Here is a 23,947-nt window from a genome sequence, read left to right on the forward strand (position 1 = left end):
CAATGATTTTTACAGTAGCTGGACAACGGGTTTGCGTTCATCTTTTCCGAATGATTTGGAGTACCAGACCAGAGCAGAGCAGCACTGGATGTGCTGGACTGTTGTCTTGCCTTGGTAATGATTTGGATGAAAGCCAACAAACTGAAGCTCAATCCAGATAAGTCTGAGGCAATATTCGTGAGTGGTTCCCTAGGTCAGATTGCCTCATCTTGATGTGATTACACTCCCTCTGAAGGAGCAGGTGAATAGTCGAGGGGTACTCCTGGATCCTTTGATGCCACTTGAGGCTCAGGTGGCTTCAGTGGCGCAGAGTGCTTTCCATCATGTTTGGCTGGTGATGCAGCTGCGTCCCTATCTAGACAAGGGATAGTCTTAACTACTGTTGTCTGTTCTTTGGTAATCTCTACAATGCATTATACATGGGTCTGTCTTTGAATACAGTTTGGAAACATCAGCTGGTGCAGAATTCATTGGCTAGGTTGCTCACCAGTTTGAGCATATTACACTGATCTCAGCCCAACTGCACTGGCTGCCAGTTAGTGTCTGGTCCCAGTTCAAAGTGTTATAAAGCCTTAAATGGCCCAGGACCACAATACATCAATGACTGCTTCTCCCCATAGGAACCAACCCGGATCCTGTGATCACCATTTGAGGCCCTTCTTCGTGTGTACCTTCCATGAGAAGTCTGGAAGGTGGCAAAATGATAACAAGCCTTTTCTGTGGTGGAATTCTCTCCCCAAGGTGGCTTGCCTGGTGCCTTTGTTACATATCTTTAGGCACCAGGCAAAAACGTTCCTCTATAACTAGACCTTTGGCTGATTAAGCATTCTATGGCCTATTAAACCTGGAGGAGGAAGACTATTGTTTTTGTTCGTTTTTGGTTTTGATTTGTTTGTAGTCCTCATCGGGAGACTGACTCTTTCCTGCATTTTTGTCAGATCAGTAGAAAGGAAACGGCATTAATAGGCTGCAGATATGCTACAAATGTACTGTATTTTTCACTCTATTAGACGCACCGGACGATAGGACGCACCTAGTTTTTAGAGGGGGGATGCAAGAAAAAAAGTATTCTTTAAAGGGAGCGCTGAGCAGAGCCTGTATGCATCCCAGGCTCTGCTCAGTGCTCCCTTTCACGAGCCGCATGGAGCGTGTGTGCGGGGCGTGCAGGCTTTTCCCTGGCTGTTGGGGGCTTTTCTGGGAGGTGCAAAAGCCACCCACAAAAGCCAGGGACAGCCGCACGAAGCCTCCGCAGGGCAGCGTGAGGAACGCTCCCCGTGCCCTGTGGAGGCTGCGCGCAGCTAAGCCATAAGCCAAGACAGCCAGCGGGATCGCAGTGCAGCTTAGCCAAGCAGCCTCTCCTGGGCAAGGGGAGCCTTCATCCCCTGCCCAGGAGAGGCTGTGCGCGGCTAAGGCTCCCCCAAGAGCTGCGCTCCCTTTAAAGAGCATGCGGTGTGTGCGGCTCTTGGGGGCTTTTTCCCAAGGAGGCGGTGTGTGCGGCTCTTTATAGGGAGCGCTGAGCAGATCCTCCCGCCTGCATTCGCTCCATAAGACACACTTTCCCCCTTACTTTTTAGGAGGGGAAAAGTGCGTCTTATAGAGCGAAAAATACGGTAAGTGCAGACTCCTAGATGGGTTGAATCACTATGCTTTGGGGGATTTAGCCAAAGCTCTTTTTCTTTACAGATTAGTGCATGCGAATTCTGCACATGAATAAGATTTGTGTTGTTATTTATTATTTCTGTAGCACCATCTGTGCATGGTACTTCATAAAGAATAGTTTCAATAACACACACTTTGTTATCAGTTTCACATTACCAAATATATAATGCAAACTAGTTTGGAATGGGATGGGTATAATTAGATAACTTCCATGATTTGATGAACTTCACAGTTCCTTGTTTTCTTGAGCGTTGACGAAAAGTACCAAAACTTTGCCTCCTTTTAGTTTTTCCTGTTAAATCAGCCTTTCAAAGGGATAAAAATAGAAAAAAGGTTGAGCACAAGGTTTATTGACCTGTAATTTTTTCTCCTCCTTGGTTTTTTACCAACGTCCAAGGGGATGTCAGAATCTTTTCCCACTGTAATTATGTGAGCTAGTAAAGTTGTCAGCTTTTTGCACTCAAGTTGAGGCTTCCTTATTTTTATCTCAAGTTGAGAAAATCTCACACTACTTTCCTTTGACAGTGGTTGCATTTTTGCAACCTTAGTCAACCTGTTTCACGAGGACGTCTCTGCAAGGCTGCACAAGTGTATACCATATTTTAGTTTGTGTCCACCATGAGAAATGCATTGCAGAAATGCATGCAACTTTTTTAAGGCTTTTTGCTGATAAGAGTGTTGGGGTTCCTTTGAGTAGCTTGATTCTATGGGCACTTTGCAATAAGGTTATGTAATGCTCAATTTGACCAAAAGTATGAGTCACCTCTGTGTTTCATACATAGCTTAAGGCTGCAATAAGCCCCACCCAAGGTCATAAGAGTGACCTTATTGGTGCTATTTGGTGACAGTCATAAGAAGCAAAAAAATAAGCATGTTGGCCATCCTTGGTAGAGTATTGGTTCTTGGCATACTGATAGATCTCTGGTGATTTGAAGTAGATTGGCAAAGATGCCAGAATCCTGATACAGTGAAGGCAATAACAAAATGATCTGGAGGTATTCTACTTGTGCAACCTCACCCTGAAGAATATACAGTGGTACCTCGGGTTACAGACGCTTCAGGTTACTTACTCTTCAGGTTACACACTCCGCTAACCCAGAAATAGTGCTTCAGGTTAAGAACTTTGCTTCAGGATAAGAACAGAAATCGGGCTCTGGTGGTGCGGCGACAGCCAGTAGGCCCCATTAGCTAAAGTGGTGCTTCAGGTTAAGAACAGTTTAGGTTAAGAACGGACCTCCGGAACGAATTAAGTACTTAACCCGAGGTACCACTGTAATAGGTTGTTGACTCCCAAAAGGATAAAGTCTGCATTTGTCCCTGTACTGTGGAATGTCCTTCTCTCTGTCACACGTGAAGCAGTGACCACCAGTTGCTTCAGATGTCTTGCAAAGATCTTGCCTGTTTGCCTAGGCTTTCCCTGGCTCTTAAAACAGGACCCAGTTTGTGTGTATGAATCCCCTGAACTCTGTTTCATTTGCTTTTATATCTTCATACTGTTGCATTGGTTTTAGGTTGCATTTTTGTTTTAATGGTTGTTGCTTTTACATTGCTTGCACTGCACACCTGTTTAGATACTGGTTGTTTTGGAAAACACTAAATGTTTTAGAAATGCTTTTAAATAAAATGAATAAACTAAAATGACACTGACCCCACATTATATTACTGAAGTGAAGAGTGGGGGTTAACCAGGAGTGGATTTGTGTGGGGGAAGAAATGCTGCCTCAATTCAAAAACAAAGTCCTGGCTTCAAAAGGATTTAGTTCTAAGTCTGCCTTTTGCAGCTTTCTTCACTTGGTGGATCTTGAGTTTCCAGTTAAAAAACCCAAAGTAGACTCCACAAGCCTGACACCTGCCTTCTCCAACTTTAAAGCAGCTTCTTTGGGCGAATAGCATGTAGGCTCAGAACTATTCTGCTGGCCTTTGAAGGAGTTCTACATTCTAGTTTCTTCAAATCAAATAGTTCAGCCACAAAACAAAAAGAGTGTAAAAACAATTTAAAACAGTTCCACATTAAAAAAAAACTAGTTCCAGAGCCAGAACCAGATGGGGATAAAAGAACTCTGCTCATTAGGCTGGTTGGAAGAGGAAGGTTTTTTCCAACAGATGCTAAAAAGATAACAGAGATAACACCTATTATGTAGTATAAGAGCAGGTGCTGGCCACACTAAAGGTCTAATTCCAATATCACCTGGAATTGACCTCCTTATAAGATGGTACCTGCAGGAAGTCCTCTCCTGCAGAGCACAGGGATTGGCTGGGTCTGTAAAGGGTGAGAGTCTTTCTGGTTCTAAGCTTATAGGGCTTTATAAACAAATCCCTGCACCTTGGTATTATCTGGGTCAGTATGGTGTGTGGAACTTCAGTGAACATGCTACAGCTGTGTTCCAACTCTGTATGCTTCTTTACAGTGGTGCCTCGCAAGACGAAATTAATCTGTTCCGCGAGTCTCTTTGTCTTGCGGTTTTTTCGTCTTGCGAAGCACGGCTATTAGCGGCTATTAGCGGCTTAGCGGCTTTAAGAAAAAGGAAACAAACTCACAAGAACTCGCAAGACGTTTCGTCTTGCGAAGCAAGCCCATAGGGAAATTTGTCTTGCGGAACGACTCAAAAATGGAAAACTCTTTCGTCTTGCGCGTTTTTCGTCTTGCGAGGTACCACTGTACTTCCATATTTGTCTGTTCTGTGTTGCCATCTGTAGGAACTAAGTTATTTTGATTATTAGTATACCTTTTGGTTAAAGCCTTTGCTTATTTAAATGAATAACTGCACTTGTGGGGTGTGTGAGAGCAGCCTTTGCCTGCTTGCTAAATCTAATCTTCTTCTGAAGACAACAGAATAAATGGATAAAAAGCCTGTAGGCTGATATTGAACAAATCAACATAATACACAGCAGTCTCATGAAGGGCTGGTTCTGCTTTTGTGGAAAGCTAACTAGCTTATTATTATTATTATTAATTGAATTTATATAACTGAACTCAGGGGGACCTCGCAATGAAGGTTGCACAATAGCTGAAGAAGAGCATCATTTGGCTTTGACTGAAATGTGAAATTGGTTAACTGTGAACAAAAACACACATCTTATCCCTAAGATCAACCCTTGTAACAGAGGACTGGAAAGTAGCCAATGTAATTTTTAGAAAGAAATCAGAGAAATTTATATACTGGTTAGCTTGAAATGGTAGAAAACACAATTTTTTAAAATCAAGTGTATAGAAGAACAAGTCTTGCTGAAGAAGAATCAGCATGGCTTCTGTGAAGGTAAGTTCCAACTCGCTATTTTGTGAGTGCTAATAGGCATATGGATGAGGTGTGATCAGGTAGACATAATGTATTTGGACTTTTGAAGAACTATTTGCAAAGCCTCTCACCAGAGGCTCATGAATAAAGACAGCTGTCATTGGAGAAGAGGACCAGCCCTCTTATGGATTAAAAAGTGGCTAAAGAACAGGAAGCAGAAAGTAATGCCTTCTTTGCTTGTTCATTTATGACTCAGTTGGGGCAAGCAGTAAGGGTTTGTGGGCAGTGTTAGAAACTGAGCTATAAAAACTATTTGCCATATGACCCCATAAAGCTGAAAATAATTTGCATGTATTGCTAGCTCCAGCTAAGATCTGACCCGTGCCACAGCATGGCAGCAAAAAAATGCTTCTGTGCACCAGCTAGCCAGATGGTGCCCATGCTCCTTCACTTGGTCACAAGTGGTCAATAGTCAGGTGCAAAATGTGCCTGCTTCCTGGCTAATTTTGAGCACTGTTTGCAGGTGGTTAAAAACAAAAAGGAATTGTGTGGAATCTCCAAAGGACTCTCTTCAAGTTGGATGGATGGGCAAAAAGGAGCACTAATGGGTTCTGAATGTGAGTGACTAACCAGGAAAACTTTTTTCTACCTCTGGATTGTGGATAGTTAAATGAAGACATTGACCCCAATGGCTGTGAAAAGGCAAATTGCGTGCTAAGGATCATTGTGAAAGGAATGGAAAATAAAACAGCTAATAACATAGTGCCTTTATAGCAATCAATGCCGTGACCACGCTTTGAATACTGTGTGCATTTCTGATCACTCCATCTCAAAAAGAATATTGCAGATCTGGAAAAGGTGCAGAGAGGTTGCTGGAGAAATTCCCCCACGAGAGCACAGTGTTTTGCATGCTTTAACTTAGGAAAAAATGTGAGAAAGGGATGTTTATAAAATAATGTACGCTGTGGAGAAAGTGGACAACGAGTTGCTTTTCACCTCCCTTTATAATACAAGAATCTGAGCTCATCTACTAAAGCTGAATGTTAGAAGTTTCCAAAAAGAGAAAAGGAAATTGAGTTCTTCACTCAATGCCTAGTTAAACTATGGAACTGACTTCCACAAGGCGGGAAGATGGCCACCATCATGAATGCATTTAAGATAGGATTAGACAATTCACGGAGGAGAAGGCTACCAGTGGCCGTGGACATAATGGCTATGTTCTCCCTTCACAGAATGCCTCTTGAGTAACAACAGCTGTGTATCGCAAATGGAGGGAGGATTGTTGCACTCTGGTCTTATTTGCAAGATGTGGTGACTGCCAAATTAGTGGATGAGAAGGCCATCTGTAGCTACTAGCCAGCTATCTCCAGGTTCAGAGGCACATGCCTTTAAATACCAGGTGCTGATAATTGCAAGAAGGGATATTGTTTTTGTTTTGTTTAGGTCCTTTGGCTTTGCCATAAAAGGGTTTGGACACATTCCCAATGAGGAAAGGCTGAAGTATTTGGGGCTATTTAGCTTGTGGGAGAGGCTAATGGTAGGAAGAAAGTGACTAGAGATACGATGTTTTCCTTTTTATCGGGCTGGCACTTGTAGCAGTGTTGGTCACTGAATAGAGGAGGGTGGCTGGATGTTCAGAACAGACCAAAACATGCACTGTGCTTCTGTGCAATGCAAAAATAATTTATGGAATTTGCTGCCCCAGAGTGTGATGATGGTGACTGCCTCAGATGGCTTAAAGTGAAATTGGACAAATGGCATTGGCCATAATATCTAAATCGGGTCTCCATGTTCAGAAGCAGTATATTGTGGAATAACTTCCTGGGCAGGGAAAGGGCATCAATAGAAGAGCAGCTATTATTGTTACGGAGTTTACAAAATAATATTAAGATCTTCAACCTGACCTGGTAGTGTAGGGGCAACCAGTGCAAACTTTTGAGCACTGGAGTTATGTGCTGATGGCAGCCTGTCGCTGTCCACAGTTTTGCTGCAGCTGGAGTCTCCAAACCAGGCCCAAGGGTAGCCCCACATAGAGCGCATTGCAGTAGTCGACTCTTGAGATTATCAAGTTCCTGCAGAGGCAGCCTTAAACTCTGGAACCTGACCTTTTAGCAAAACCCACCTGGGAAACGGGAAAAATGCTCTTTTTGCTCTTGATGCATCCTTTCTTCACTCTGCAGTTCAGGCAAATCTGTTTTTCAAAAAGCGGTGTGCTAATGTGTAACCTTTGATGTTAAAAGGCCTTTACATGGTTTTCTACTTAAATTGTTCATCCACTGGAAGCAGAGTTCCTGCTCTGTTATAAGCAACAGAATCTTGACTTGCATGCTTTCCACCCCATCCCCAAATACCACAGAAGAAAATGCTTTTGGGCACACATCTTCTGAAAGAGGTAGCCCTAATCAGCTGGCTTGCTGCTTTAATCTATATACAGTGGTACCTCGGGTTACAGATGCTTCAGGTTACAGACGCTTCAGGTTACAGACTCCGCTAACCCAGAAATAGTACCTTGGGTTAAGAACTTTGCTTCAGGATGAGAACAGAAATCGCGCAGCGGTGGCGGGAGGCCCCATTAGCTAAAGTGGTGCTTCAGGTTAAGAACAGTTTCAGGTTAAGAACGGACCTCCAGAACAAATTAAGTTCTTAACCCGAGGTACCACTGTATTTTAATAATAGTTCTGTTGGTACCTAGCTGGTTTTCCAAAAAGGCTCATCCCCCCCACCCCGCCGCCCTGTACTGACAAGAGTTGAAGGCTTATTTTCATTATGTAACCATTAAAAAAGAAGCCCTGCTTGCAAGATTTGCAAGAGCCCCCCTCCCTGGTTTCCAAGGAAACAAGCTGGAAATGCTTGAGCTAGGTGTAGATATAATCATCAGATGTGCCAGTTTCTTATGGGATCCAAATATATTTAATATGATATTTTAGGGTTGAAAAAGGAGAGTGCTAGTTTTGTGGTGGTCCTTTTCAGCAGGACCTATGAGGTTTAACATAAGAGGGGCTCTACTGGATTAGACCAAAGGCCCATCAAGCCCACATGTCACAGTGACCCACAAGCAGGACCTGAGTGTAACAGCTTTGACCCCAATTGCTATACCAATCACCTGTCACTTATTGCTTCTGACAGCGGAGGCAGAACAATAGCCATCTTGTCTAGTAGCCGCTAGTAGACTTGTCCTCCATGAATTTGTCTAACTCTCCCTTAAAGTCACCCAGTTGAGTGACCATCACTATATCATGTGGGAAGATTCAGGCTGGCAGACTATGTATTTTGCCCAAGAGAAAGCATATGTCCAGATCCTGAATTTGGAAGTAGATGAACCTTCCCAGGAGAGGTGGCTTCATAAGACCCAAATGACTGCCTCAAGGCCTCTGCAGTGCGAACAGGATAAACAAGCTTCTTTCAGAGAAATAAGAGGCCCCACAAAGTGCACATTTTAAATACCGTTATGGTTGACCTTCCAGCGCTTGGCAAAGTACAAGATCTGAAGATACCTGGTAAAGGTTTATAGCCTTGGCCTTGACATTTTCCTCTGATCAGGAGTGTCCTGTGAGATGAACGGCTTTCAGAAAGAGGAGCCAGTTTTAGTGTAGGATACTTGTGGTCAGTTGGGAGATGCAGAGTAGCTGCCTCTGGCCAGGACTGAATTTTGCTCTTTTGGTTAGCTTTGCCTTTAGAAAACGAAATGAAAATTGAACAATGGTTGCCCTGGCTTGAAATGATGAGGAAGCAGGGCCCAAGTTGCTCAGCCCAGTCTTGACACATGTGCTTCAATTTTAAGCATCTAGTTCAGGGGTCAGCAAACTTTTTCAGCAGGGGGCCACTCCACTGTCCCTCAGACCTTGTGGGGGGCCGGATTATATTTTGAAAAAGAACGAATTCCTATGCCCCACAAATAACCCAGAGATGCATTTTAAATAAAAACACACATTCTACTCATGTAAAAACACCAGGCAGGCCCCACAAATAACCCAGAGATGCATTTTAAATAAAAGGACACATTCTACTCATGTAAAAACACGCTGATTCCCGGACCGTCCATGGGCCAGATTGAGAAGGCAGTTGGGCCGGATCTGGCCCCTGGGCCTTAGTTTGCCTACCCATGATTTAGATTGAGTACAGAAATATTCTCATAGTGTTACTAACTCCCTGCTTGCGTGCATCTGGCATGTACATCACCACCAATGTGCATTGTTTTTGGCCCTGGAATGGGGTGGGATGGGGTTTATGTGCACTCTGCTAAATGCAACCCCTGTGCAAATGGGAGTTGCTTGTATCCCCTAGTGCAGGCTTCCTCAACCTTGGCCCTCCAGATGTTTTTGGCCTACAACTCCCATGACCCCTAGCTAGCAGGACCCAGTGGTCAGGGATGATGGGAATTGTAGTCTCAAAACATCTGGGGGGCCGAGGTTGAGGAAGCCTGCCCTAGTGTGTCTTTGCATTGCATACTGATGATCTTCCCCACCAGCACCTGAAATGTTTTGTTACCTAATAGGAGAAACGAGTAGTAGACAGAAAGGGGCAGAATTTAAACAAGTATTGGATGGATATTTCTGATTGCCCAGTAGAACTTGGGAGAGGCAAAGGGATGAGTGGGGCAAGTTGCATTTTAGAGAATTGATCACAGTAAAACACTTTGATTCTTAATTCTCCTGTGGTTTCCTTCTTTGCTCCTGTGAGTAGCACCATTGATTCTAAACAGCTACTCATGTAAACTGGAAAGATGTCTAGCATTTTACTGTGGGAATTGTTTTTTGTGTGTGCGCATGTGCATTATCTTTTTGACGCTCGGGTTCCTTGATTTGCTTTTTGACATTCTGAGAAGGCATGTGGAATACGAATTAGAAATGAAGGAGTAATTGTATTGTGATATCCCCTCCTCTGTTATGAAGATGGTTGCTAGCAATAGCTCAATTAACAAATCATAGGCTGGATCTTTATTTAGTAGTTCTTTTTGTGCTTCTGTACATTGCACGTGTGTGTCCCTCCAAATATGAACATGAATTGGCTTGGGATGGGTTTCTAGGCAGTGTGTGAAAGATTCCATGTTTAGGGTTAACACGGGAACCTCTCTCACTATCTACATTTTGAAATGTTTGTATCAGTTGGAACATTCTTTAATGGCATCTGATGAAACTTGTGGCCTAGGGTTTCAAACGTTTTCTTCTAATGGATGTGCATTCTTTTGAAGACAAGTTCTTGCACTCATTCTGCTTGGAGATGCATGGCTGCTTTTTGTTGCCTTCTGCCTGTCACAAGTAGGGAGCTGAATCCTGCATTTTTATATGCCTGAACAAGTCACCTTGATAGGGGCTGTGGATGTAACAAGGCGAGGTTGGCTGAATCCCTGAGTCTTTCTGAGCTTAATGGCACTTCCTTCTGCTTACGTTTCATTAAAGCTCTGAAATGGCTGAAGATCAGCTTCTACTGAGCATGCTCTGTTGTGGAAACTGCACCCATAGAGGGAGATGGAATTGTGAACGAAGGAATTAGAGGCCTGGAAGGAGATTTCGCAGCTTTCTCCAGACAGAACCAGAGGTAGGGGTTATCTGGCAGCTTCATTCTCTTGCCAAGGGGGCTTCAGCTGACTATGGGGCTCTAATTGCTGGAATCGGTTTTGAAAGCAGCACAGCCAAGCAGTTGACAGGAGATGGCTTCAGACTGCTTCCTGCTGATATTTGTGTGTGTGGAGGACTTGAACACAAATATATGTAGTTTGGCTGGCCTGTTCAACCAGCGCAGAGCAAGGACCTGCTTTTCCAGTGTTTTGGAGCGTGGGCTGGTAACCAGGAGAGGGAAAGAACTGGCAGAGATGGCTTATGATGTGATTCTGAGCTGGGCCTCTACATCTCACATGGGAAGCCTTCGTGGTCAAAGGCACGAAAGCAATTTAAGTTTCACACCAAAATCTGCTGACTTGTCGTGAAGCTACGGAATGCCATTGCAATAATCTTCTTTTCTTCTGCAGATGATTTATACGATTTACTGACTTATTTATTTATTTTAGCATTTGTTTTGCTTTTCATGGTCTGGTCAATAACATTATACCATGGCAAAGCAAGCAGGCAGGTGAACAAAAGGAGTCTTTCTAGCATTGCAGAGACATGGGATGGTATATTTGTGTGTGGTGCATGGGGCCTTGGTTTGATGCATTGTTTCGCTCTGATTGGCATGTCAGTTCAAGGGGAAAGAACAGCTTTGTCACCCCAAGGCTTTGCCAAAAGGTGGTTTCTGTCATGGCTGGGTTTCTGCTGTTGCACTAGACTGGAAAAGGGAAGTGGTATCCTAAAAAGAGAGGTCCATAACTCCAGGCTTGTTGCTCCACAGTTGTTCTTTTGGATTATTTTGATTTTGGTGTAGGGTTTTGGATTAGCAAAGATTGACACAGGTCCTGTGTGGCTTCCTAAGCAATCAACCTTCCAGGCAGTGAAAAAACAAAACAAAATCCCTCTTCACTGAAAAAAAGGGCCTCAACTGGGGTTAGTGTTTTATATGCTGTTTTGTGTTTGATTCCCAAGATTGCGCCTGCTGCTTGGAAATGTTGCTTGTGTAGATCAGCAAAGCTTGCCAATTTGCTGTGCATTCGCAAATGCAAGCGCAGCAGGGGATTTGAAAAGGACAAGACATGAAAATCTTTCAGTTTCTAGACAGCGCCTACCTAACCTAGGTCAGACGTCATGGTTCAGAGAGGTTTGTCTTGAAATAAAGCCTGTTTCTGGCAGAGCTGCTGCAACTTTCACAGGCAAAAGGTTCACCAGCTGAATCTGGAATGGAAGAGCAGTTTTGCAGACTTGGCTGGGAAGAGTTTGGGATATAATTGACCTAATTTACTCTCTCTTATATAAATGGTAAAAGAGTCGCAAGAGCTGTCTGGAAAAGTTGGCAGCCCTAGGCCATCCGTAGGGCTCAGACCATCCTTCGCCATTGTGGTGCCCTGCAGGTGTTTTTGGACAACAGCTGTCATTAGCCCCAGCCATCATGACACAACTGCCTTGTGTGGTTAAGTCTTTCATGTTAGGCCAATCAGTAGAGTTACCTGGATTAAACTATGTGGGGCAGTGATATAGATTTAAAGTCTCAAAGTCTCTAGCTATGTATGAGGTGACACTCCCTTACACTGATAATTGTAAGTCAGGAAGCAGCACAGTCATTCATAAATGTATTTTGAGCTGTGAAAATAAGGCTAAGCATGAGGGTCTGTGAACAGAAACTAGATCTGAAGTCAGTGCAGGAGGCGAGACTTTGCTTGTCTACAAAGATCTATTCTTTACTCAGGTCATTGGCTTTTTATTACTTTCCCTTCAAAATAGTTTCCGCCCACGTTTTCCTGTACATTTGCCTTCACAGAGAGAGGACTTTACAAGATGCTCAATGTTAAAAATCTTATGAACCCATTTTTGCTGTTGCATGAAAAAGAAAGTGAACTAGACTTTCACTGGTTCACACTACCTCCTTGCAATTACTTCATCACTTTTATTTTTGGAAATTGCAAGGGTGAGTTGCAGTCCCCACCCATGGGTGTTTTTCTGCTCATTATATGTGGAGTAGAGGCCTCACCTTTTGCCTGGCAGAATCCATTGCTTGGTTGACTAACAGAATCAACGCCACTCAAGCCAACAGCAGGCACTACAAGTGTCAGCAGACAATTGAGAAGTTTTTTTTTAAGGGGGCGGATTGCTAGGACAGAAACAAAAAAAACAGGGTTTTCTGCAAAGAGCACAAGAGTGTACAAAATTTAAGCGGTTGAGATAGGAAGGGAAGTGATGTGGGGCGGGGGAGACACCTTAGCCCAAGAGAATTGGAAGCAGAGCTGTTGCTCCTGTTATCTGCAGTGTTTTTGTAAAAAGCAGCATGGAGGAAGCCATTTTGTCTGCCTCTTTCACTGTCAGAGTTAAGATCACATCCAACATGGCTATGCCTTTATCTCACTGTACAACATCTCTGATTATTTCCATCTGTCTCCTCCTCCTTAGGTAGTAGAGAAACGAATTCCCTTGGCTGAATGCAGTCCCATTGATTTAAAGCAGTATTCTTGAAGCACATTCTTGGAAGTTAACAAAGAGTGTGTGTGATTCAGATATTCCTTTTCACTCAAGCAATTTCTAGTTTATGCATCTGCTGCTGCTACTACATGCAGTGGGGCTTAATGAAGACAAGAGATGACCATTATAAAGTACTGTATTTAATGTGTTGTTGTTTGCTGAAGTTCACAGGTTTTGCACGTTGAGCCTTGCCTATAGTTTGTTTTTCAGATATAGTATAGCAGTTATATATTGACCTGATTAGGTTTCATTGAGTTGACGATTCTCAACTTGCATTGTCAGATCAGAACAAGAGCATTGTACACCAGCAGATATTTATTATGAATGTTTTAAGAGTGCAATCCATTGTATTGTGTGCACACCATTCATTTAAAGCACATTACTTCTTCCCAAAGAATCCTGTGAACTGCAGTTTGTTAAGGATGCTGGGAATTGTAGCTCTGGGGCAGGGGTAAACAACAGCAATTCCCAATATTCTGTCGAGGAAGCCATGTGCTTTAAATGTACTTTTAAATGCACAGTGTGTACAGAGCAAAAGCGTTGCTTAAAACTGCTGAAATGAATAGGGCATAGGTTTTCTTAGCAGTGACCCTGATAACTTCCCCATCTTCCTTTGCCCTCCCAACATTTACATTTCTGGTGGATTGAAGAATTAAGCAAATGCAGGTCTTGCTGAGCTTTGACTTCACCTGTAAAAACGGGTGGCCTTAGAATGGGGCAGAAGTTTGGTTCCTCAGTCTCAGATGCTGAATAGGAACGTAGGAAAGCTGTCTTAAACTAAGTCAGACCACTGCCCCATCAACAGTAGCTCAGTATTGTCCACAGTTACTGGCACTGGCTCTAGGGTTTCAGTCAGGAGATCCCACATCTCTAGGGTTTCAGGCAGCTATGACACTTACCTTTCAAAACCGTTTGTGGAGCCTTGTAGGTTTAGAATACCAATCTCCTCCTGAGAGTTATTTCAATGGTAGTAAACAATGGCACTCAGTTGGTTTTTTTGCAGGGATGGTCATCTACACCCCGCCCCCCGAGTATACAGAGGAAAATGAGATTTCTGTGGCATGGGCTGAGTAGCTTTAATTTAATGGGAAAAATAAAAGATGCAGGAAAAATAATTTTTTCTCCCCTTGGGAGTCCTTTGTTTGCTGCAGTCTCTTTATGTATGTTGTGCTGCATTATAATTTCAGTTAAGACTTGAAAAGTGACACACCAGGTCTTGGAAGAGATAAGGTCAAGAGGGAACTGAGAGGTTTGTGCAGGGTGTGTGCAGAAGGCTGGATTTGGGACCTTTCCGCTTTTATACCTGCCGGGAAGGAAACTCTGAAAATTACGTATTATTATGATGTAATTAACCAAAAGCCCTTAAGGAAGAATGTGTCCTTTTTGGAAAGGAATGTTCTTGTTTTTTCCTTCCTTTCTGAAAATAGGAGATCTTGAAAGGAAGAAAGATAAAGTAAAAGAAAGAAAGAAAGAATTTCATGCACTATTTTCAGTTTCTAAAGGAGCTTGATACCTATATGGCCACTTGCAGAACACATTGTGAAAAGAAGCTGTACAGTGGTACCTCGGGTTAAGAACTTAATTCGTTCCGGAGGTCCGTTCTTAACCTGAAACTGTTCTTAACCTGAAGCACCACTTTAGCTAATAGGGCCTCCCGCTTCCGCCGAGCTGCTGGAGCACGATTTCTGTTCTCATCCTGAAGCAAAGTTCTTAACCCGAGGTTAGACTGGGTATTTCTGGGTTAGCAGAGTCTCTAACCTGAAGCGTCTGTAATCCGAGGTATAACTGCTTTTCTTGAACTGAAACTTTCCCTTGATAGTAGCAACTTCCAGGAAGGTTGCCCTGTTTCTTTGGTTGCAGCAAAAGCAACTTAGGTTGCATATACACCGTGTATTTAAATCACACGGCCCCAAAGAATCCTGGAAATTTGTTGTTACCCCTCACAGAGCTACATTCCTCAGCAATCTAACAAATCACTCTTCCCAGGGTTTTTTGGTGGGTGGGATGGGGAGACGAGCTTTAAATTTTTGGTGTGTGTGTAGCCAAAGAATCTTGTGGCACTTCAAAGACTAATTAAATTGTGACGCATTTGAGGCTCCATTAGGCCCCATTCTTACCTGGAAGCCTATTTTGGAGGTGTTGAGGCTCTAGAACAGAGCTTTCCAAACTGTGTGTTGCAACACATTAGTGTGTTGGCTGCAGTGTGTAGGTATGTCACTTGAACGCTCCCTGTGCTCCTCCCAGGGCTGGAAAGCGGTTAGTTTAACCTCTGGTTTGCTAGTAAAATGGAATTACTGTGTCGTGAAATGATGCATGTCTAAAAAGTGTGCCACCAACTTGAAAAGTTTGGGAAGCTCTGCTCTAGAGGCTTCTAAAATAGGCTGTCTTCAAGTCAGAACAGAACCTAGGACAGGCATAGGCAAACTCGACCCTCCAGATGTTTTGGGACTACAACTCCCATCATCCCTAGCTAACAGGACCAGTGGTCAGGGATGATGGGAGTTGTAGTCCCAAAACATCTGGAGGGCCGAGTTTGCCTATTCCTAACCTAGGGGATATCTTAGTGACTAGTTTCTAAGGCCAACTCGCTTAACACTAACCGTTGTTTAGCCAGTACATCCAAACTAATTTCATCCCTCTTGAAGGGGAAGAGTTGTGTTTCTCTCTCTGGGAGGAGGAGAGCAGGAATGAATTCACAAAGTCACAAAGCAGATTGAATAGTTAAAACCTACTCAGCCTCTTTTCCTAAAATGCCAGTAGTCTCACACCACCCTGCCACCGCCTTGTGTGTGAGAGGCGATCATTGAAGTGGTGACCTTTGTTTTAAGAGCATGGTTTGTGCCTATGAAATGGCTGCTGTTTCAGCAGCAAGGAACGTTGGAAGGGAAATGGATCTCCTTCCTGGGCAGACTCACTGTGGTGCAAAAGGCCTGTAGAGGGAGCCCTGCCCTGTGTGGCCTTAGCTATGTCTGTTTGCTCATGTATTCCTCTTCTGCTACAAACAGCCTTTGTCCTGGGCGTCGGACAATGAACGCAGGAACATTTGGGCCATGTTCAGGAAGACACAGCTAGAGCTGAATGTAAAGACTGGTGATGAGCTTCACTTCTGGGTATTGCAACAGATCATTGTAGTAAGTCATGCTTGCAGTGCTTCACTGAATGAGGGTTGGCGGTGTTGTTTTTTTAACCCCTCTCCTGTCAACTCTGCACATTAAAGCTTTGGGTTTAGGGCAGTAGCCACTGAATGGCAGGGCCTGGAGCTAGCAACACGTCTTAATCTTTCCAGGACTGCTTTGGAGCACATGCTCTGCATTTCGACTTTGTGAATTGGCCATGCTTTCAACACCCAAAGCAGGGAATCGTGCACCTGGCAATGTGGGCTCTAGTTCACCAAAGCTGGTGCCGAAATAAAAAATATGTCGGGTCTTTAAGGTGCCATGGGACTCTTTCAGTAAGGAAGGGAGACCTGTTGAATTGCTTGCAACTTGCATCTTGCTTAGGATTGGGCTATTACAACATAGACCAAGATATGACGGACCTGGGCAGGGAATCAATGAGAGGTTAAAAACTGCTTGGTGTGGGAAAAAGGTTTAGTGTGGAAAAATTAGTGAGTCTCAGACATAAAGGGCAGAAGCATGTACAGAGTGCACCCTCTTTGCCAATGAGGAATTCCTCTATTTAGAAAGATTACTCCACAATACAGCAGTATTTCTTTATTTCTAACATTTTTTGATTCCTAGTAATGGTGACTGATGAGGATGATCGATTTATAAAAATAATAAATATTATTGTTTACTAGCTCAGTATTGTCCTTCCTGGGGTCTCATTTGCACTGTACAGTGGTACCTCGGGTTACATATGCTTCAGGTTACATATGCTTCAGGTTACAGACATACCTCAGGTTAAGAACTTTGCTTCAGGATGGGAACAGAAATTGTGCTCTGGCGGCGTGGCAGCAGTGGGAGGCCCCATTGGCTAAAGTGGTGCTTCAGGTTAAGAAGAGTTTCAGGTTAAGTACAGACCTCCGGAACGAATTAAGTACCTAACCTGAGGTACCACTGTACATTTAAAGAGGTAACATGCCTCTCACTGGGTTCCCCCAAAGAATCCTAGGGACTGTAGTTTGTTCAGGATGCTGAGAGTTATTAGATGACACCCCCAACCCCCCCCATACAATGCCCAAAGTTCTCTGCAAAGAGGGATTGATTGTTTAACTGTAGTTCCAGTTCCACAGATTGATGTGGTTGATATGGTTGGGCATATCTGTAGTAAGGCAATTGCTCAGGTAAACTGGTCACAAGCTATTAAGGGCTTCTTGATAAAGAATAGTTGCTTACCTTTCTATTGCCAAGAGAGCACTAAAATGGATAGATTCCGCCTGTTCCATTTAAAATAAAAAATCATAGCCCCACAGCATATCTCAACTCTGTCCTTCCCATCTCCTCTTTCTGGTATTTGGAGAAAAGCTAAATCTTTAGCATCACCGCAAATACATGTTGACTTTTCTTTTTTCATTTGTGCTTGTCTTTAGCTTTAGCTTTTTCTTTGGTAGGGTGTGCTGATTTTTATGTATATATGTAGGTAGTGCTTTGACTGTCATGAAGGATTGCAATGATACGAGCTTTAACAGTGAAAAAGGTGGGAGAACTGCCTGAGATTTAGAAGCTGTGTTTATTCCGAATTTCCATCCAGTTTGTTTGGTTGAATTGTGTGAGTTGCTGAAGCATTCTGTGGCTGTTTACATTTATATCGAGTTCTGCTCGTGTGTCCTCATTAACCCCCCTTTAAAAAAAAGTATATGTTTCTGAACCTGTTGGTGACTGAAACAAAAAATTCAAACTGAGAACAACTGTAGCCATACACCTTGATGCAGCTAAAATACACTTCAACCTGGAGTTTGCAAACACCTTTTTTTGCATTTATACTCATGTTGGGAATCTTAAATTCCAAGCTCCTCCACCATTTTGCCTGTTGCAGTTGGGCCCCTGGCATAAAGAGCTTCTCCATAAAACCTTTTTACTGTACTTTCCTTCTAGGCGAGTGTAATCTGCCTTGAGTTTGGCATAGTGTTAGAACGTGTGCCGATTATCTCGGTTAACCGCATATCATATCTAGAGAGAAGGGCATTGTCCTTGTATCTGTGCTGCCTGAAATACCAGCAGCTACTGAGAAGCCTGCAAGTTTCTCTTTGAAATGGCTGGAGCTTTGAAGGGTGAAATAGTTCTCCACTGAGCATGCTCACTTTAGAGGGAGCTTTAATCACATGAGCAGCAACTGAATGAGGATCTGGTTGAGTCTTCCTCAAAATAAGAAGACATTTGCTGTGTTGATAGGTACAGTATCTTGTCACTTCAACCCTTTCCTTGTGCCATCAGTAGTAGATTCCTTCCTCTTGCAGGAATACTGCCAGCTGCTAAAAGGAGGGAATCTTGGACACAAGATTTAAAAGATGATCATGGCTGGATTTAGTTACTGTATTTTTGTACTGTCCGTTCCCCTACTCGAGAAGCGAAACAGCAGAGCAGAATGCTGCCTCTTGCAAATCGGTGCAGGATATTTTAATGGTGTCTGGGACTTGGGTTTTAGGGTTAAAGAGGATGGAGTGTCTGGAGAGTTTCGTAGTAAAATTACCTGCTGGACTTTTTTTCTTGTTGCTGCTGCTGTTCAGTAGAATGGTATCTATAGTTGAGTGAAAAAGTACCAGTTTTAGAGTGGTTGTGCTGAAATTCCGTAAATGATTGCGATTTTACGTTTTCCTGCCTCATTTAATGTACATTTTTGGGGGAGTGGGGGAGAGGGCTGGGAAGGGGTCGGTTAACAAGAAGTTATAAACTATTCCTTAAGCATGTTGTTTCTCACTGGGATGGCCAGTTTTGACCTCAAACCCTTTAATACACACACACACACACACACACACACACGGATAATGGGAGGTTTGAGTCTCTTGGAGGACTGGGGAGGGGAAAATGGCCAGTAGTTTGAGTTTCACTTGCCTGATGTGAAGTGTTTAAAAAACAACAACATTTCTTTGTGTCAGGAATACCCATAGTTGTGTGTTCGGAACAGTGTGATGTAGACCTGGTGTCTTCGCTTTGAGAAAGAGCAAGCCAGGTATCAGTGGGGCTTGCCTTCTCTAGGGCAGGTGGTGTAATATCTCTATTCAAGGTGAAAGGCCCAAGCATAGAGAGCTATGTACAAGGTGTGACCGGAAAGTTCATTGAATGGTCACAGAAATCGGACATATTTGAACATACATTCGGCATCAGAAACCCACGAAATACTCACAATTGTGTATGGAGATAAAGCTGTGACTTGAAAGACAGTGTATGAGTGGTTTAAGTGTTTCTGTGAAGGGCGGCAAACCATCGAAGATGACCCTCAGTTTGCCAGACAGTTGATGAGCAGAACGGCGGCAAATGTCAACAGAGTTTGTTGGTTATTGATGTGGGACTGGCGTTTGTCCGTCTAAATGGTGGTGGAAGAATTGCATATTCCGCGTGAAATTGTTACTGAGGTTGCTGAGTTGTCCCACCCTCCATATTCTCCTGACCCGGCCCCACCGGATTTCTTTTTCCAAAACTGAAATCTGCACTGAAAGGGTCTGGTGCGTCTTATAGATCGAAAAATACGGTGGAAGAATGGAAGAATTGTGAAGTTGGAATGGTGGTGGAAGAATTGCATATTCCGCGTGAAATTGTTACTGAGGTTGCTGAGTTGTCCCACCCTCCATATTCTCCTGACCCGGCCCCACCGGATTTCTTTTTCCAAAACTGAAATCTGCACTGAAAGGGTCTGGTGCGTCTTATAGATCGAAAAATATGGTGGAAGAATGGAAGAATTGTGAAGTTGGAATGGTGGTGGAAGAATTGCATATTCCGCGTGAAATTGTTACTGAGGTTGCTGAGTTGTCCCACCCTCCATATTCTCCTGATCTCGCCCCACCGGATTTCCCCACCGAATTGGGGAGTTGGAAGGGACCCTGAGTGTCATTAGTCCAATCCCCTGAAATGCAGGAATCTCAATTATATCATGCTTGACATTTGGCCATCAAGCCTCTGCTTAAAAACCTCCAAGGAAGGAGAGTCTACTACCTCTTGTGGGAGAGTCTCTTCCACTGTTAAACAGCTCTTACTGTCAGAAAGCTCTTCCTGGTGTATAGTTGAAATTTACTTTCTTGTAACTTGACTAGGGCTGGGCAGTATCTTGATTTACAGTCCAAAACCGGTTTGAAGTCCATATTATGATGTCAGTTTCGTAATTTTTGACCTGGCAATATATCATGAATCGTGACATGTGTGTGTGTGTGTGTGTGTTTGCATGCATTGCGAAAACCACAGTGCAGGGAAAAACTGAAGTCAGCCAATACCTCTACATAGCTCCATCTTTATTTCAGACATCATGATGTACTTCTGTTGATGTAGCCTAGAATAGCATTTCTTTTTGCTGCTGCATCACATTGCTGACTGATGTTATGTTTGTGGTGTGCTAAGACCCTAGATCATTTTAACATTAGGCACAGGTATGCTTCCTAAGCCTAGAACCTGAGATTTGTCCCTGTTGAATTACATTCTTTAGCCAGTAAACCAGTCTATGGTTTTGAGGGAAACATTTCCACACACACTTCATTTATATTCTTGCCGTGTTTAATGGTTTCATGATCTGTCCATATGATCCGCAAGTCTATCTTTATAATCTTTTATAAATAATTTTTTATTAAATTTTACAATTTTATCATCATCACAATCATTATTTCAAAAACAAAATACTTTATAAATCCTCTGCCCCCCCATGACTTCCTTCAACTTCCTTTCCTGGTTTTTCTGGCATATTACCTCACCCTGCTTATTGGTTAATTCTTACTCTTCTTCACCTATCATTTTAACATCTTATTTCTATTTCTGCATTTTGTAAATTGCAAGTGTTTAATCAAACACTGCAAGTGAGTCCATTTCTTCTCATTGATTCTGTATATAAAACATAAATTGTTCCCTGTCCTTCTTAAAATCTCTATTGCCTTTATCTCGAAGTCTTTCTGTTAGTTTTGCCATTTCAGCGTATTCCATCAGTTTTCCTTGCCATTCTTCTTTAGTTGGTATTTCAGTGCTTTACCATCTTTGTGCTAGCAATATCTTGGCTGCAGTTGTAGCATACATGAACAGTTTTTCCCTCTCTTTCAGCAAATCGTGACCTGAAATGCCTAATAATAACTCGTCTGGATTTTTCACAAAAGTTAACTTCAATTCATTGTAAATCATTTCCCAATATTTTAAAATTCATTTACAATTCCATGACATATGAAAGAACGTACCCTCTTTTTCCTTACCTTTCCAACACTTTTGGAACCTGTTTTAAACATTTTTTTGCCATCTTTACGGATGTAATATACCATCTATACATCATTTTCATTTCTCTTTTAGCAGTATACAGGCAGCAAATTTTAAAATCACTTTCCATAACTTTTCCCAGTCTTCCATTTGTTTATTGTGTCCAATATCTTGTGCCCACTTGATCATTACACTTTCCACCTCCTCATCTTTGGTTTCCCATTCTAATAAGAAATTATACATTTTCTTTAGAAGTTTGGTATTCTCATTTATAATTTCTCTTTGGAATCTAGATGTGGTGTAACTAAATCCTTTCTTATTGTCTTCTTTAAAAACCTTGTTTATTTTACGATATTGCAACCAGTCATAAACATAATCTTTTATATCATTAAACTCCTTAAACTTTTATTTCCCTTCTCTCTCTTCTAGTAGATCCCTATATGTGGGCCATTCTCTTTCCATATTTATTTTTTGAATTGAGATTACTTCTAATGGAGATACCCACCATGGAGTCTTTTGTTCTAATAGGGCTTTGTATTTTCCCCTTTAAAAGTGGCTTCCTAATTATATGATTGTAAAATGCTTTATGAACCTTCCCTTTATTATACCATAAATACACATGCCATCCAAATCTGTTATCATGTCCTACCAGATCTAACAAATCTGTATTCTCTAATTTGATCCAATCCCGGATCCAAGTAACACAGGACGCTTCATAATAACATTTAAAATACGGAAGGGAGAATCCTCTTCTATCTTTATTGTCTGTAAGTATTTTGTATTTTATCCTTAGTTTCTTCCGTTTCCAGATGAATTTTGAGATAGCTTTTTGCCATTTTTGAAAGCATATTGTACAACTTATAAACAGTATTGTCTGTTTGTGTGTTATTTTGTTCTTAAGGGGAGAGGTCAGGGCTGCCGGGGAGTGGGTCCCAGCCAACAAAATGGCTGGGGCATGTTCCACAGGGGGGGGATGCACTGGGACAACCAATCTCGGTGATCACGGGTAGGAGGAGGAGTTACATTAAGACCAGACCATGTCATTACAGAGGAGGCAGGTTTAGTCGTTGTCTGAGGATTATTCCTGCCTTCGGGTCTGGTCCTGACCGGATGGATACTAGAATCAGCAAGGGATACCCACATGACCTGAAGGTGCTGCTGTGCAATGCCAGGTCAATGATTCATAAGACCACTGGCATCCATTACTTGATCATGGATGGAGGACTTGACCTGGCATGTGTGACAGAGACTTGGTTGGATGAAGCAGATGGGCCTGTCCTTGCTGCTGCCTGTCCACCAGGTTTCTCTTATGCACAGCAACCCAGGTCATGTGGGCGGGGAGGGGGGGTTGCAGTGATTTTTTAGGAAGTCATTAGTTTGCACCAGGTGTCCTATTGGGAAGACCCAGTTTTCCGAGTGCATGTTCTGGAAGTTGGGCAATAGGGGCAGTACAGGATTCCTTTTGGTGTACCGACCTCCCCGCTGCACCAAGGATTCCCTGCCCGAGCTGCTTCAGGTTGTGGCGGATGTTCTCTTGGAGACACCTAGCTTGGTTGTCCTAGGGGATTTTAACATCCATGCCGACACGACCTTACAAGGGGCCGCTCAGGACTTCGTGGAAAGCATGGCCTCCATGGGGCTGTCCCTGAATAAGTCTGGCCCAACCCATAGCCGCGGACATGCCTTGGACCTGGTGTTTACCTCTATGGATGTTGGTGATCTGACACTAAGTAAAAGCGAAACGAAAGAAGTGCCATGGTCAGATCACTTCCTGGTGCAACATGACTTCTCCGTGACCCTTCCCCTCTGCAGGGAGGTCCGCCCCTGCCACTTAATGGATCCAAATGGTTTCCAGAGAGTGGTAGGGGATGCTTTATCCCATGTTGATGGCCTTTTAGCCGATTCCCTGGTGGCCCGCTGGAATGTGGAGTTAGCCAGGGCTATTGACTGTTTGGCTCCGAAGCGCCCTCTCCGATTGCATGGAGCCTGGATAGCCCCGTGGTTTTCCATGGATCTGAGGGCAATGAAACAATCGTTGAGACGGCTAGAGCGCCGGTGGCGGATAACTCATTCCGAATCTGACCGGACACAGGTTAGAGCTCAACGTCGAGCCTACCAAGTGGCGATAGCGATGGCGAAGAAGACTTTCTTCGCCGCCTCTATTGCATCTGCAGAAAACAGCAGCAGGAGACTTTTTCAGGTGGTTCACAATTTAGCGGAACCACCTGCAACATTGGCCCAGTACGGGCCACATGATCTCCTGCAATGATTTTGCAAAGTTTTTTGCAGATAAAATCGCTCAGATTTGGGTAGAAGTAGACTCCACCGTGGGAGCAGGGCCAGGGCGGGAGAGTGTTAGAGTCCTGTCTAGTCAAGTTGCGTGGGATCAATTCCAACCTGTTACCTCCGAGGATGTGGACAGGCTGCTTGGACGAAGCCAACCACCTGTCTCCTGGATCCTTGCCCATCCTGGCTTATAAAAGCTAGCCGGGAAGGACTGGGCGATGGGCTTCGTGGGGTGGTGAATGCTTCCCTCCATGAGGGAGCCTTCCCAGACCCGCTGAAAGAGGCGGTTATTAAACCGCTTCTTAAAAAAACATCTTTAGATGCGGCCACGATGGCCAATTATCGCCCAGTCTCAAATTTTCCATTCTTGGGCAAGGTGATTGAGCGAGTGGTTGCTGAA

The 23,947-nt window shown here is 43.3% G+C and overlaps 1 protein-coding gene across 12 annotated transcripts in view; it reads left to right on the forward strand.

Moving 5' to 3' along the window:
- The window catches only part of EHMT1 (euchromatic histone lysine methyltransferase 1), a 151,962-nt gene that overhangs the window by 32,754 nt on the left and 95,261 nt on the right, over nucleotides 1–23,947 (forward strand). For 2 of the 12 annotated variants that reach the window (XM_082208781.1, XM_082208787.1), the window contains exon 2: nucleotides 15,943–16,068. The exons of 8 other annotated variants lie outside the window; for them this stretch is intronic. In XM_082208781.1, the coding sequence (XP_082064907.1) occupies nucleotides 15,943–16,068 (126 nt within the window). Of the gene's footprint in view, nucleotides 1–10,294; nucleotides 10,434–15,942; nucleotides 16,069–23,947 lie in introns of those variants that run through there. 2 more of the 12 variants (XM_082208790.1, XM_082208784.1) reach the window with 1 other exon arrangement.

Source organism: Podarcis vaucheri (genome assembly GCF_965113315.1).
Source record: "Podarcis vaucheri genome assembly, chromosome: Z".
Lineage (NCBI taxonomy): Eukaryota > Metazoa > Chordata > Lepidosauria > Squamata > Lacertidae > Podarcis > Podarcis vaucheri.